Source organism: Ovis aries, chromosome 3, assembly GCF_016772045.2.
Source record: "Ovis aries strain OAR_USU_Benz2616 breed Rambouillet chromosome 3, ARS-UI_Ramb_v3.0, whole genome shotgun sequence".
Lineage (NCBI taxonomy): Eukaryota > Metazoa > Chordata > Mammalia > Artiodactyla > Bovidae > Ovis > Ovis aries.
The window spans coordinates 134,069,067-134,084,541 of record NC_056056.1 but is presented as its reverse complement, the minus strand read 5'-3'; the positions used below and the strand labels follow the sequence as shown (position 1 = coordinate 134,084,541).

At 49.1% G+C, this 15,475-nt stretch overlaps 1 protein-coding gene across 1 annotated transcript; it reads left to right on the top strand.

Annotated features, from left to right (window-relative positions):
• Positions 1–3,298: 3,298 nt before the first annotated feature.
• Positions 3,299–10,180, top strand: KRT2.11 (hair keratin type II intermediate filament; the record flags this gene model as incomplete). Its single annotated transcript, NM_001199066.1, is given in 9 exon segments — positions 3,299–3,671; positions 4,415–4,623; positions 5,402–5,462; positions 6,249–6,344; positions 6,574–6,738; positions 6,988–7,113; positions 7,301–7,521; positions 9,273–9,304; positions 9,439–10,180. Coding segments are annotated over 9 exon segments (1,461 nt in total). The 3' UTR covers positions 9,621–10,180.
• Between the last annotated feature and the right edge of the window lie 5,295 nt (positions 10,181–15,475).

The following is a 15,475-nucleotide window of genomic DNA, read 5'->3' as shown; positions in this document are numbered from 1 at the left end:
CTTCCCTGTCAGATCAGGAGTTCCAGAATCCATAGTTCCTTCCTCCTCTTAGTTCTTTCCTCTCTCCTTCCAAACTTAAGATATGGTTCATCATATTGCAGGGATACATCAATCACAAAATTCTTGAATCTAACAACAAGATGTTACCTTGTCTAACCCACTGTCCATCTTGGGGCATCGGCTTTGCAACATCCTTCACAGGAGCAGGATGGACTAGAGGGAGTCTTGAAAAAGAACTTCTCAATGTTAAAATTACCGGATTTACCCCTTCTCTCCAGGCATCCCTTGAAACAAGATCCTCTTGGGCTAAAAGAAGAGGCTCTGATCTCCAGATATAAAGGTCTTTTGGTTCACCCTGTCTCCACAAACATGATGGCCATTCCAGAATAAAGAATGTTTCTCTTTTACATAAAGCTCCCCTAAATGGGAGACATAATGCAAGCTCCTTAGGAAGGCATGACTATTTGCCCTCCTTCTGGCAAGTTTTTCTTCAAATCCAACTTCCATCTGTCCAGCCACAGTGGAAGTCCTGCTCTCTTTAGAGTTCCATCATACTTGGATGGATTGTCAGCCTCAACCCCATGATATCCCTGGGCTACTGATCAATCAGGAGGTTTTGGAATTAGCCCCCCCCCCAAAAAAAAAATCACCATTAGACAAGGTGAATGAGCATGTCATTGATTTGTGGCTAAAGATTTCTGATGGTCTGTTATGGCCAAATAAGGAACACAAATTTATCAATTATAACAGATAAAAGACTTTTTGGACTGTACAAGCTTTTCTTTTCACCCAGTAGTGTAGTAATCTGAGGATTGGTGACACTTTCCCTTTGCCTAAGAAGAGAGATTCTCATTGGGCCTTCCCTCAGGTAGTTGGGCTTGAGGATGGACCTTTGATTTTGTGTTCTTTTTCAGGATAAAGGAAAGGTCTCCAGTTCTACTTGCCCCTAAGACTAACCACATGGTAGAATAAGAGTTGATAACATTTACTGAGCACTTGCTATGTGCCAGCTGTTAAGAATTATCCATGTATTTAAAAATTTAATCTGTCTATTCTGCCTGCAATGTGGGAGAGCTAGGTTTGATCCCTGGGGTGGGAAGATCCCCTGGAGAAGGGAAAAGCTACCTACTCCAGTATTCTGGCCTGGAGAATTCCATGGACTGTATAGACCATGGGGTCACAAAGAGTAGGACATGACTGAGAGACTTTCACTTCATTTCACTTCATTATTCCTTTAAGATAGGCATCATTACCGGGTATTTTACATATGTGGTTTAGTAATGTAGGTAGGTATAATCCATCAAACCTGCTGATATATCCACAGCAGCAGCAGTAGCAACTACAATAATAACACATATCTCTACCTCTCCATCAAACCTGACATTATAACCACAGCAGCAGCGACACCTACCACTAATATGATTACATCCTTAAGAGTGTGTCAGGCTCTATTTTAACTGCTTGACATGGATTAATTCTTTTAATCCTTATAAAAACTATATGAGGTAGGTAGCATTACCCCTGTTTTACAAATCATGAAATGAGATAGGGAGAGGTTAAGAAATTGCCTGAAGTTACATAGCTAGAAACTGGCAAAGGTGGACTTTGAAACTAGGCAGTTTGGACTCTGGGTCTGTATTCTTAACTGATAAGCCATGTATTTAAACTTTTTAGTTCCAATCATAGTAAGAAATAATTTTTCATAGTGATTAAGCGCACACATATGTACATATCACTATTGAAATAAAAGATCCTGAAATGTTTTTATTGCGCATGCTACACTCTGATGTTTCCTACTATATTCTGCTCTACTTGATTTTGTCCTAATCTGTTTCATTAAAACTCTGGTTGCTTCTATCTGTGGGTCATGATGTGAACTCTGAGAAAATGCAGTCCCAGAGCCTCTTGCTTCTTAATGATTACAACAAAGCACATCTGCACAGTGCTCTGGAGTTTACTGAGTGCATGAACATCTCTGTAATTCTCCAAGGCATCCCTGGGAAGAAGACGCTTAATCCATTTCCCGGAGGAGTGAACTACCTTGCCCCCCTAGATCACATAGAGCTAATCATGGAAGAGTCCTGGTTCCTACCCTGCCTTTTAGGGTTCAAGGACCAATCTAACTATGTTGGATGGATGGCTCACACCAATATGGATTTGTTCTGACAATATGGATTAGCATCTTCCAATGCTATTGACAAATTGCTGTAAAGGGAAGGATGTTGCAGGGTTGTTAGAACATGGAAAGCAATACAGGATCGGGGGGTGATGGCAGGGGGCTGGATGCTCCCCCTATATGGTTCTGTCTAGAAAGATTCCCTTGTATTCTGAGCCAAAAGCTATAAAGACGTATAATAGCTGTGTCTACCCCAGTCCTTCTGGGCCCTGGAGAAACCATGGAGCCTGGAGGTGAAATCGAGACAGGCTATCCTTGCTTGGGGCCTTGTTGGAAATGGTTGGGCATTCTTAAGACCACTGAGCCAAGGTGTGCCCCCTTAGGCCTCACGGAAGATCTGTGGGAGGGCATGCCTCCTCTCAGCGCAGGCTGACAAATAAGGTCTAAGAAGCGGACTTGTCAGGTGCAAGTGGAGGTGGATGCAGGTGTGTATGAGCACGTATGAGTATCTGTGAGATTGTTGATGGGAAATCCAGCATGTGTGTGTGTACGTGTGTGTGAGAGAGAAACAGAGAGAGAGACAAGATACAGAGAGGTGGCTGATGGGTGCAGGTGAGGAATCTGGGAGCAGGTGTGTGAGGCTTTGCTGCTGTAAAAACAGCCATCCCTGTGAAGGAAATCACGGAACGATCTCAAGTTGATCTCTGTTGATCTTACGCTCTCCCAGTGTTGCAGTGCCGATGTGATCAGCACCACGGACAGCGGCATGAGCACATCAAATGGGTGGTACGAAAGAAGCCGCAGCCCCGCCTTTCCCCGCCCTCTTTTCCAACGTGAGTCACCGCTCCCCTATCATCAGAAACCTTTCGCCACCTGTGTGTGAGGAGTTTGGGGTGGGGTGAGGAGAGGTGAGCTGGCCCTTTGAGGACAAAAATTGTGCAGTTTAGGGTAAAAGGCCATAAACATCTGGCAGCATCTGGCACCCAATTAAGCACATTAAGGAAGGAGCAACAGCAGCTAAACAACCCAAGCCCATAAACACGTCTAATTGCTGCTAACACGTGGATACATCAGGCTCCAAACATATATAAAGGCCCAATGATGTCCAAGAAGTGAACTCCTCGTCCACTAGCCCTCCATTAGGCCATCTGCCTCCTGAGAGCCTCCTGTGCCCCAAAGCAGCACCATGACTTGTGGATCTTACCGTGCTGTCCCAGCATTCAGCTGCGTCTCCGCCTGCGGACCCCGGCCCGGCCGCTGCTGCATCACGGCCGCCCCCTACCGCGGCATCTCCTGCTACCGCGGCCTCACCGGGGGCTTCGGCAGCCGCAGCGTCTGCGGGGGCTTCCGTGCCGGCTCCTGCGGCCGCAGCTTCGGGTACCGCTCCGGCGGCGTGGGCGGCCTCAGCCCTCCCTGCATCACCACCGTGTCAGTCAATGAGAGCCTCCTCACGCCCCTCAACCTGGAGATCGACCCCAATGCGCAGTGCGTGAAGCAAGAAGAGAAGGAGCAGATCAAGTGTCTCAACAACAGGTTCGCTGCCTTCATCGACAAGGTGGGTGTCCTTGATCACACCCTTCCTGAACCTTCCCTTCCTGGGTGGGCACTCAAGGGTTAGTCAGGGTGCAGGAGATATGTGGTCCAAGTGAGCCCCCAGGCTGATGGAGGAGATGGACACACATCCAGGGCACAGACAGACCAGAGAGATGAGTCTAGAGCAGGGGCTCCTGAATAGAGTCCTGTTATTATATGCAGCCTCTGTCCAGACAGGCAGGGTCCCCAAAGACAAGGACAAGGCTTGGAACCACATGTCAGAGAAGAAAGCATACATGCAAACAAGACTCAAGAAATGCACCTAAGATACAGGAACAGGACCACAGTTCAGCCTTCAAATATTTGTCCTTTATTACACCTGTTCTGAACCTCCACCCCCACACCCCATGCCCAAGTCCCAGCTGGGCACTGATGAGGCAGTCAAATGCAAAAAGAGCTCTACTTAGCTCCTGATCACATGCCATCTAGACTCAGCAGGTCAGGATAACTCAGTTCACCTGAGAAGTGAATGATCTTTCCAAACACCTTGCTCTCACCCTAATATAGAAAATACAAACATGATCACTATCTTGAAATCCAGAAATTGCCTTGTCTCCCACTGCCCCCTCTGTCTAATTTCTGCTGAACTCCTGGTTTTGGAGTTTACTATAAAGCAATCAGCACACTCCCCAATCCCCTCTATCCCCCAAATAGGCTTTGGGGCAGTAGGAGCCATCTGACCCCTTCTCCCACCCCAAATGGCAGGTGCGCTTCCTGGAGCAGCAGAACAAGCTGCTGGAGACCAAGCTGCAGTTCTACCAGAACCGCCAGTGCTGCGAGAGCAACCTCGAGCCCCTGTTCAGTGGCTACATCGAGACGCTGAGGCGGGAGGCTGAGTGCGCAGAGGCTGACAGCGGGAGGCTGTCCTCAGAGCTCAACAGCCTGCAGGAGGTGCTGGAGGGCTACAAGAAGAGGTGAGTGTGGCTGGGGGTGATGTTGGGCACAGGAACTGGACATGGATTCAACCCACTGGACGAGATTGGAGAATTTCACAGGGGATGTGACCATGCAGGGCGAGCTGGTGGTATGCAGCAGGATCTTCCCATCAGGCAGTCATTGCTCAGACGCCTGTGAGTAGGGCCATGATTCCCTAGGAACGCTCTCCTCCTTCAGGCTTCTCTTCTGGAAGCCTGATCACCCAGCAACAGTGCCCTGTGCTCTGTGGGGAGGAGGCTTCTGCATTCTCCCAGGCCTGGCCCTTCAGGCTCCCACCTGTAGCACCTGGATGTGATGAGTCTCAGCGTCTCTCAGGGCTGCCAGGTGCTGGGTCTCTGGGTGTCCCACTGTCTAGCTTGCTCTAATGCTGATGGCCTCTGAGATTCATAGGTCCTCCCCCCGCTGAGCTAGGTTGGACACCCAGGTGGGGAGAGGCTGGGGCTGCAGTGTCCCAGAGGGGCTGTTGTCCACTCCTGGCCGGTGCTGAGTCCTTATTTTCCTCCAGAGGTGACCTCAGAGCAGTTTGGGCAGCAGGGCTGTGAGGTTCTAGAAGAGTCACCCCCTGGATCCCTCAATTCCAAGTGGAGAGAGAATCATAGACACACCCCAAGTCCAACCAGAGAGGACCCAGCAGGGCTGCCAGGGATCTGGCTGTGTGGGAAGGTCCCTAGTGTTGTCCCCTTCACTGGTAAAATGTGGAGGGGGCTCTGGGGAGACCTGCCCTGTCATGATTCCCCTCTCTGCCCTCTTCTCCAGGTACGAGGAGGAAATTGCTTTGAGAGCAACAGCCGAGAATGAGTTTGTGGCTCTGAAGAAGGTGAGTAACATGGGATCAGGAAGCAGAGCCATGAAGGATATCAGAATGACAGGCTCTCATTGTGGAGAACAATGGTCTCATCTTCTTTGGGGAGCAGTGACTTTGCCAAGTCAGGATGGGAAATTCCCATAGACCAGGTCATGAAAGGCACATCCAAGGCTTTGGCCAGGGCAGTAACCTTGGACAATCCACTAACACCTTGCCCTGAAGCCAGGGTATAGCTGAATTGACCTCTGGATGTTCTGTGGTGTTTCAGAAGTAGTAGTCTGTGGCTGGGATTCCGTGGAGGCATGGTAGCTTCAGACTCTCTGTAGCTCACCCCTCTCTCTGAGGGATGGTGTCCTTTCTAGTGTTTCAGGAGTCTGGTTAAGAGGAGGGGCACAGTCCCAGGATCTAAGGGAGGATGGAGCAGAGCCAACAGTGGCCAGGTGGAGTCTTGGTGAACTATAGGGAAACAGGGAAAGGTCAAGGTGGTTGAGCGAGGGAGCCAGTCTGGCAGGCTTTTTGGTGCAGTGAAGGGGAAAAGGAGAGCTGGAAAGTGAGAGGTCTCAGGAAGGAAGGGTGAAAGGTTGGTGGTTCATCTCCAAGGCACAAGGCATTTGTTCTTAGAAGGGGAGGAGGTTATGAGATGCCTTCAGGGAAGGGCAGCATGGAGATGGGACAGGAAGAGGAACACAGGGAATCCTTTCCTCCTCACCTCCTTGTAATGGGTGAGAAGAGAGAGGAATTTGGGGTGATGATGATCACCAGGGGACCCCTTTGCTCAAAGACTCCCCATCTTCCCAGGATGTGGACTGTGCCTACCTCCGCAAATCAGACCTTGAGGCCAATGTGGAGGCCTTGATTCAGGAGACCGACTTCCTTCGGCGACTGTATGAGGAGGTGAGTGATTGTAGCCCTGGCAGAAACCAGGATCCGGAAGAGAGGGTGTTGGTTTGGGGTCGGAGTTGGACAGGAGTTTGAGCAGGAGCTACAGTCCATGAGGCTGTCACAGGGGGGCCTCTGGGAGGCCCAGGGAGATCAGGAGAGCTGAGAAGGCTTGTACACACTGTGGTGGGGGAAGCCAAGGTGTAAACAAGACCCTTCCACCCTCCCGCCCCACCATCTGCAGGAGATCCGAGTTCTCCAAGCCCACATCTCAGACACCTCGGTCATCGTCAAGATGGACAACAGCCGGGATCTGAACATGGACAACATTGTGGCTGAGATCAAGGCTCACTATGATGACATTGCCAGCCGCAGCCGGGCCGAGGCTGAGAGCTGGTACCGCAGCAAGGTGAGTGGTCCAGGACACCTGCCTTCTAGACATGATGGAAGGGATGTGAGGCATACAATAACAAGGCTTCTTTTGTCTGGCAATTTGGATTTCTAGAGATTCTGACAGAAGTGCAGACAGTTCTCAGGTTATAGTGGGAGGACAGGGCTGCATATATGGTTTCACAGGCTGTGCACTGGACATCTGTAGTGTCTTGAATGGGTGGAATGTCCTGTCCTGAGCTTCACAAGCCTCTCTGCTTCCCACCAGTGTGAGGAGATCAAGGCTACAGTGATCCGACATGGGGAGACCTTGCGTCGCACCAAGGAGGAGATCAATGAGCTGAACCGCGTGATCCAGAGGCTGACAGCTGAGGTCGAGAATGCCAAGTGCCAGGTAGGAGCTGTTTGAGGCCCACCCAGGTTCCCACAGGCCCAGCTGGATCTCACCATCGATGTTCCAGTCCATTTGCACGACTTGAGACCAAGGCTGTGGTCACTCTGGGTGATCCAGGTGATGAAGGGGAGAGATTCCTGCTGTGTGGAGAGACCATAACCCACCTTGTTCTCTCCTGGGCCCTTAGAACTCCAAGCTGGAGGCTGCAGTCACCCAGGCTGAGCAGCAGGGCGAGGCAGCCCTCGCTGATGCCAAGTGCAAGCTGGCCGGGCTGGAGGAGGCCCTGCAGAAGGCCAAGCAGGACATGGCCTGCCTGCTCAAGGAGTACCAGGAGGTGATGAACTCCAAGCTGGGCCTGGACATCGAGATCGCCACCTACAGGCGCCTGCTGGAGGGCGAGGAGCAGAGGTGGGTACTGTAGGCAAATTTCTCTCCCAGCCCTGCCTGGGTTCTCATCATGTGGTGTCCCTGACTTTCCTACTTGACAAAGCTCCCCATCCTGCAACTGGACAGGTAATTTGAGTAATTTCTTTAGGTATGTTTCTAGCCCCATTTCAGTTTCTCATGCCCACTTAGGTGCTGATCTGGGATTGGTGCTTTTGCAAATCTGTTTCTCACAGCCCAGAGTCAAGGGCATAGTAATTGCTGTTCCTGAGGAGCCCTGTCTGGGCTAGGTCGCCTTCCTTCAATAGTGATTCTTCTCTCCTGGCCCTCACTGCACATGCCCCTCAGGGTTCCAACTCTATTCTCAAACTTGGCCTTGGCTCCAGCCCTGGGAGTTCAGATTTCCTCCCAATGACAGCGTCAATAGATGATTTTATCAACACACACTTATATATTCTAACTATATAGTGCCTTTGCCTAAGTGTTTGTTCATTGCAGCAAGTGAAATTAAGGGTAGACAGATAACAGGGACTGGTCCCTTGAAGCAGCTGTAGCCTGCTCTGGGCATTTTTCTTGTCGCTTCTTTTGAGCACAAAGGGAGACCCACTGGTCATTAGAAGTCTATGTTCAGGTGGAGGGCGGCTGAACCGCTTCTGGGAGGACAACAGTCACAGGCTGTGCCCTTTGGTTCTTCCCCTGGAAACAGAAGGGTCCATCCCTCTGCCCCAGACACTCTTGGAATGAGCTCAGGAGCTCTGCTGTGGATTCCCTAGGAAACATGGGCCTGGGAAGGTAGATTGTGAGCGGCAGACTGTCCTTGTTTCTGAAGCTGATTAAGACAACCCTTTGCTTTGGTCTCTCAGAGGGTCTTTGTTTTCCTTAAGGAGACAGCATCGCGTAGGAAGGAAACCCAGGTTGGATGGAGTTAGGTGGCTGGAGTGGCACTGGTTATTTCCTCTTTCTGGGCCTCAGTTTATCCATTTGTTAAGTGAGGGACTAGATGTAGCTAATCTCAGAGTCTGCTCTCAATGGGTTCTAACATCCCATTCATTCATGCAAGTTATTTATTGAGCCAAGCATCACCTGGGGGCACTTTCGATTCTGCAGCGGGGGGAAAAAGAATAGACAAAAAAATTCTGTCCTCTGGAAGCCCATGCTTTAGTGATACCAGTCAGACCAGATTCAGGAATTTAAATCTGCTGCTCCTCGAATCCATTTGCAAGTCAATTAGAACGGAAAGAAACAGTAGGAGCTACCATTTCCGAAGCACTACCGTTCCTGATGGCAGGAATCAGGCACTTACAGGCACAGTTTGAGTTCATCCCCGCAAAGTTCAGGGAGTAGATTTTCCCCACGAGGCTGGCTGTGTGTGTGCTAAGTTGCTTCAGTCCTGTCCGACTGTTTCCTACCCAATGGACTGTAGCCTGCCAGGCTTCTCTGTCCATGGGATTCTCCAGGCAAGAATACTGGAGTGGATGGCCATGCCCTGCTTCAGGGCATCTTCCCGACTTAGGGATCGAACCCTCAGCTCTTATGTCTCTTGCATTGGCAGGCAGGTAATTTACTACTAGCACCACCTGGGAAGCCCCTAAATCCGAGGTTGCTCAGCTAATAAGGGCTAGAGAGAACCCATACAGTGACCCGGGGCTACCGCTTAATGGCGCCTTTCCGGGGCAAGTGCTCAGAATGAGGGCGGGGGACCTCACCTTTCACCTTGGCTGTGTGGACCGGCGGCTTTTCAGGGCGCTGACCTTTCTCTTTTCCTTTGCCCGCAGGCTGTGCGAGGGCGTCGGGGCTGTGAATGTCTGTAAGTAGCCCGCCCCTCCCCATTCTCCAGCCGGGTGGTCACAATGCCTTTAGGGAGGGGGCACGTTCGCCGCCCCACGCCGCCTGGCTGGGGCAGTGTCTGACCGCGTCTCTGCCTGTTCTCCCCGCATTCAGGCGTCAGCAGCTCCCGCGGTGGCGTCGTCTGTGGCGATCTCTGCGCCTCCGGTGCTGCCCCTGCCGTCACCACCAGCGTCTGCAGCGCCCCCTGCAGCGGCAACGTGGTGGTGGGCACCTCTGACGTCTGCAGCCCCTGCTCTAGGGTGGGCGGCAGCATCCTGGGCTGTAAGAAGTGCTAAGGTCGCCTTCCGGCCCAGCCAGGACCTCGCTCCACCGGAACGCCCCTCCCGTTGCACCCCCGCCCCCCCGCCCCGGGGCCGCCCGCGGGCCTGCAGGGTCCTTCTTCCCTGCTCCCTCTCTGCTTCCTTTGCGTGCCATCTGCCAGGCCCCTGAGCCCCGGGGAGGCTGGGGCGCACCCTGACCTCTTTCTGTAGCCTTTCCTAGTAGTCCTTTTGCTGTCTTGAGGATTCATGCCTTCTTCTGCCTTCTGGGTTTTGCTGGATTCTTTGGTCCTGCCTGATCCCCTTCACCTAATCTTGGAGGAACGGGGTCGGGGGGGGGGGACAGGCCCCGGAAACTCCAGATCTGCACATCGTGGGGTACCTGCGGCATGGACGTGCGGAACACTGGCGGTGGTTTTCCTGTAACTCTTTGAGGGCCGTGCCCTGTGGGAGGGGAGACCATCACCTTTCAAGGATGCCCGCGAAGGCTTCTACGAAGCTAATGAGTCAACTGCCTGCACGCTCTCTTTTGTCTGTCTCACTCTTTGTTTCCAATAAACTAATTGTGGCTGATCAGACCTGGTGCCTCAGAGCCTCATAAATGCCAGGGCCCTCCTGAGATAGGTGCTTCCTGCCAGAGATGTCCTCAGGACCTCTCATGCACTCAGTTATTTTTCATTAGGTGAAAACGATGTGGTAGAAGCTGCCCACCTGGCCTTGAGCCACCGGAGCCTTGAGAGAACGAGAGAAGACCCCTGGAGATGGAGAATCCCTCCCTGCCTTGTGTGGTCATGGGTTTCTCTAGACCAAGGATTCTCGACTTCAACACTACTGACATTTTGGGCTAGAGACTTCCTTATTGGGGGGGCAAGTATCCTGTGCATTGGAGGATCAGTGATTTGCTCACAGTTACTGAACTAGTAAATGACTGAATCAACATTCAAACGTAGGTTTAACCAACTCTTTAATACATCATTTTACTTAGGGAGCCAGAAGGGCAATAGACAGCTGAAACCTCTCTATAATCCAGTAGGTATCATTATTCCACTTTACAGATGAAGAAGCTAAAATTTAGTGAGGATCAGTGACTTGCCCACTGGCCTCTACCCACTACATGGCAGTAGTAGTCCACCCTCCCCCAGCTGTGACAACCAAAGCTGTCCCTAGACACGGCCAGATGTGCCCTACGGCTTCTCACCCAGCGTGATCCTTCTGCCAACCTGCCAAGGACATTCCTGGAGGGGAAAAGTATGTGGGTGAGGGCAAGAATGAAAGGAAGGCATGAGGGACAACAGTGTGAGGGAGAGGAAGAGCTCCAGGTTGAGGGTCAGGAGAACCAGGCTTCTAATTCAGAGTCCTGACTCTGCCATTTCCTAGCTGGGTGACTTTGGGCAAGTCGCTTCTGCCCTCTGAGCCTCAGTTTCTTTGGCTAGAGAATGAGGGATGGTGGACACTATTCCTAAGGCTCCTTCTGGCTCCCTAAGTAAGATTGTGTATTTAAAGGAGTTTGGTTAATACAAGCCTATGTTTGAATGTTGGTTCAGCCATTTCCTAGTTCTGTAATTGTTGGCAAGACACTGATTGTCACTGAACTTTATAGTTTATTCATCTGTAAAATGGAATAATGACACCTACTGGGTTGTAGGGAGGTTTCAGGTATCTATTGCACATAACATACCACTCCAAAATTTAGAGGCTTGAACCATAATGCTTTATTTTTTCTAGTGATTCAATAGGCTTACTGGGCAGTTCTTCTACTTTATGTGATGTTGTTTGGGATGCTAGGATGTCTGGAAGGTCCAAAATGGCCTCATTTCACATGGGTGGATTTGGTGCTGGATGTCATGGACAGAGGAGCTTGGCAGGCTACAGTCTATGGGGTCACACAGAGTCGGACACGACTGAATGACTAGCTAGGAGTTCAGCTGGAGCTGTTGGCCAGGACCATATCAGTCAGGAGACAATCATTTGAACAGATGAGGTTTAATATAAAGAATTATTAACTGTACCAGGTGATTGAGTCATGAGAGTTTGGCTAGTAAGAAGCAAGAAATCTAAGCATACAGGGGCTGCAGTTATAAGGAGCAGCCCCTACCTCTAGACCTAAGGGAGCGCACCCAAGGAAGTGGACCCCAATGCCAAGATCCGGACCTCAGATCCAGGGAAAACTAGGGAGACCTGTTTGTGAAGACGTGTCTCCACCTCAAAACCACCCAAAGGGGATACTGGAAACTGCTGACCACTGTGCACTGCAGGAGAAAAGCCTTGGCAACACAGGAGAAGTTCTGGAGAAACTGTGGGTGCTGCAGGAGTCTGCCAGGAGGAACCTGGAGCCAGGAAGGAAAGCCCCTTCCTCTTGCGCTCTCTCTCCATCACCCTCTACTGACAAAGCTCAATCTTGTTCCAGTAAACAAAGGAAGGTATTTAAAGGGCCCCTCTAAATTTTCACAGAGCAGGCCATGGCAGGTGAATCTGGAGCTGACAGACAATGCATTGATAACTGGAGTCCAGGGGCTTGCTTCTCCTCCATATGAGCCTTTCTCATATAGCTGCTTGGGTTCTAAGAAGGAAGGTAGGGAGCAGAAGCAGCCAGGCCTCTTTAGGATTGAGCTCAGAAGTTCACTTCCACCATATTCTACTGGCCAGAGCAGTCACAGGGTCAGCTCAGGCTCAAGGGGAGGGGAAGTAGACTCCACCTTGTTCTGGCTTATATGTGGACAGAAGAACAGAACGGCCAAGTCTTCCTGTGGACACCAGACCCCACAGTATGCCCTCTGGTCACAACAATTCATGTCCCTTCCACAAACAGCATATGCTAACTCCTGCAAAGATCCCCCCAAATTTCATCCAATTATTACATCAGCTGGAAATTCAGGATCTCACTGGTTGGATTAGATCCATTAACACATGAGACTCTTGGGATATGGTTCTTTTATTGTAGCTCCTCCATTATTATCTACCTCAGGCTGAAGTCTTGTGAATTAAATGACAATTATTTATGTCCACCACACCTATCATGCAATCACCGTTGCATTCAGTTATTACAGAATCCTAACTCCCTGGGAAGGAGGTGTTACAATCCCAGAGCAGAGTCCAGAGTCACTTCCCCAAAAGGTCAGAACTGAAAAGGCCCTTGTAGAGCCTCTGGGCAGGCCTCAAGTTTTAAATATTGATTTTTATGGCATATAGTTGTTTTACAATGTTGTATTAGCTTCTAGGGAAGAGGAAAATGAATCAGCCACACGTAATACATACATATATGTCGTCCCTTTTAGATTTCCCTCCCATTTAGGACATTGCAATGCATGGAGTGCGGTTCCCTGTGCTATACAGTATGTTCCCATCAGCTGGCTATTTTATACACAGTATCAATAGTGTATATGTGTCAATCCAATCTCTCAGCTCCTCCCATCCAACCCCTTTCCCCCTTGGAAGCCATTCATTTGTTGTCTACATCTGTGTCTCTATTTCTGCTTTGCAAATACGATTATCTATACCACTTTTTTAGATCCACATGTATGCATTGATATACAATATTTGTTTTTCTCTTTTGGGCTTACTTCACTCTGTATGACAGTCTTTAGGTTCATCCTAAAAGATGATGCTGTTAAAGTCCTACACTCAATATGCCAGCAAATTTGGAAAACTCAGCAGTGGCCACAGGTCTGGAAAAGGTCAGTTTTCATTCCAGTCCCAAAGAAAGGCAATGCCAAAATATGTTCAAATTACTGCACAGTTGCACTGATTTCACACGCCTGTGAAGTAATGCTCAAAATTCTCCAAGCCAGGCTTCCAGAGTACGTGAACTGTGAACTTCTAGATGTCCAAGCTGGATTTAGAAAAGGCAGAGGAACCAGAGATCAAATTGCCAACATCCACTGGATCACAGAAAAAGCAAAAGAATTTCAGAAAAACATCTACTTCTGCTTCATTGACTATGCCAAAGCCTTTGACTCTGTGAATCACAACAAACTATGGAAAATTCTTAAAGAGATGGGACTACCAGACAGCCTTACCTGCCTCCTGAGAAATCTGTATGCAGGTCAAGCAGCAACAGCTAGAATGGGACATGGAACAATGGACTGGTTCCAAATCTGGAAAGGAGTACCTCAAGGCTGTATATTGTCACCTTGCTTATTTAACTTATATGCAGAGCACATCATGCAAAATGCTGGGCTGGAAGAAGCACAAGCTGGAATCAAGATTGCTGGGAGAAATATCAATAACCTCAGATATGCAGATGATACAACCCTTATGGCAGAAAGCGAAGAGGAACTAAAGAGCCTCTTGATGAAAGTGAAAGAGGAGAGTGAAAAAGTTGGCTTAAAACTCAACATTCAAAAAATGAAGATCATGGCATCCAGTCCCATCACTTCATGGGAAATAGATGGGGAAACAATGGAAACAGTGACAGATTTTATTTTCTTGGTCTCTAAAATCACTGCAGATGGTGATTACAGCCATGAAATTAAAAGATACTGGCTCCTTGGAAGAAAAGCTATGACCAACCTAGACAGCATATTAAAAAGCAGAGACATTACTTTGCCAACAAAGGTCCATCTAGTCAAAGCTATGGTTTTTCCAGTAGTCATGTATGGATGTGAGAGTTGGGCCATTAAGAAAGCTGAGCACTGAAGAACTGATTCTTTTGAACTGTGGTATTGGAGAAGACTCTTGAGAGTCCCTTGGACTGCAAGGAGATCCAACCAGTCAATCCAAAAGGAATTCACTCCTGAATATTCATTGGAAGGACTGATGCTGAAGTTGAAGCTCCAATACTTTGGCCACCTGATGCGAAGAACTGACTCATTGGAAAAGACCCTGATGTTGGGGAAGATTGAAGGCAGGAGGAGAATGGGAAGACAGAGGATGAGATAGTTGGGTGACATTACTGACTCAATGGACATGAGTCTGAGTGAACTCCGGGAGTTGGTGATGGACAGGGAGGCCTGGTGTGCTGCAGTCCATGGGGTTGCAAAGAGTCGGATATGACTGAGAGACTGAACTGAAAGGCCCATCCATGCCTCTAGAAATGACCCAATTTTGTTCCTTTTTATGGCTGAGTAATATTCCATGATATATTTGTGCTGTATCTTTATCCATGTCCCTGTTGGTGGGCATCTAGGCTGTTTCCATGCTCTGGCTATTATAAACAGTGCTGCTATGGATACTGAGGTGCGTGTCATTTTGAGCTGCTGTTTTCTCTGGTTATATGCCCAGTGGTGGGATTGCTAGGTCATATGGTAGCTCTATTTTTAATTTTGTTAAGGGGCCTCCATATTGTTTTCTATAGTGTCTATATCAACTTACATTCCCACCAACAGTATAGGAGGGTTCCCTTTTCTCTACCTCCTGTCCAGCATTTATTGTTTGCAGATTTTTAAATGATGGCCTTTCTGACCCATTTGAGGTGATACCTCATTACAGGTTTGATTTGCATTTCTCTAATGATTAATAATGTTGAGCATCTTTCCATATATTTTTGTTGGCCATACGTATGTCTTCTTTGGAGAAATGTCTATGTGGATCTTCCACCCATTTTTTAACTGGGTTGTCTATTTTTTTTTATATTGAACTGTATGGGCTGCTTATATGTTTTGGAGATTAATTCTTTGTTACTGCTTCGTCTGCAAATATTTTCTCCTATTCTGAGGGCTGGCTTTTCATTTTGTTTATGGTTTCCTTTGCTGTGCAAAAGCCAGCTCTCAGTTAAGAGGTGTTCAGGGCTCCCAAGTCAGAGCAGGGGAATGATGAGAGACACTGAGAGATGGGTCACAGCCAGATTCACAGGACTGGCACGTCATGGTCGAAAGTCTTGACTTCATCCACTGTCAGATCTGTGTTTTGGAAAGATGCCTCTGGCTGCCACACAG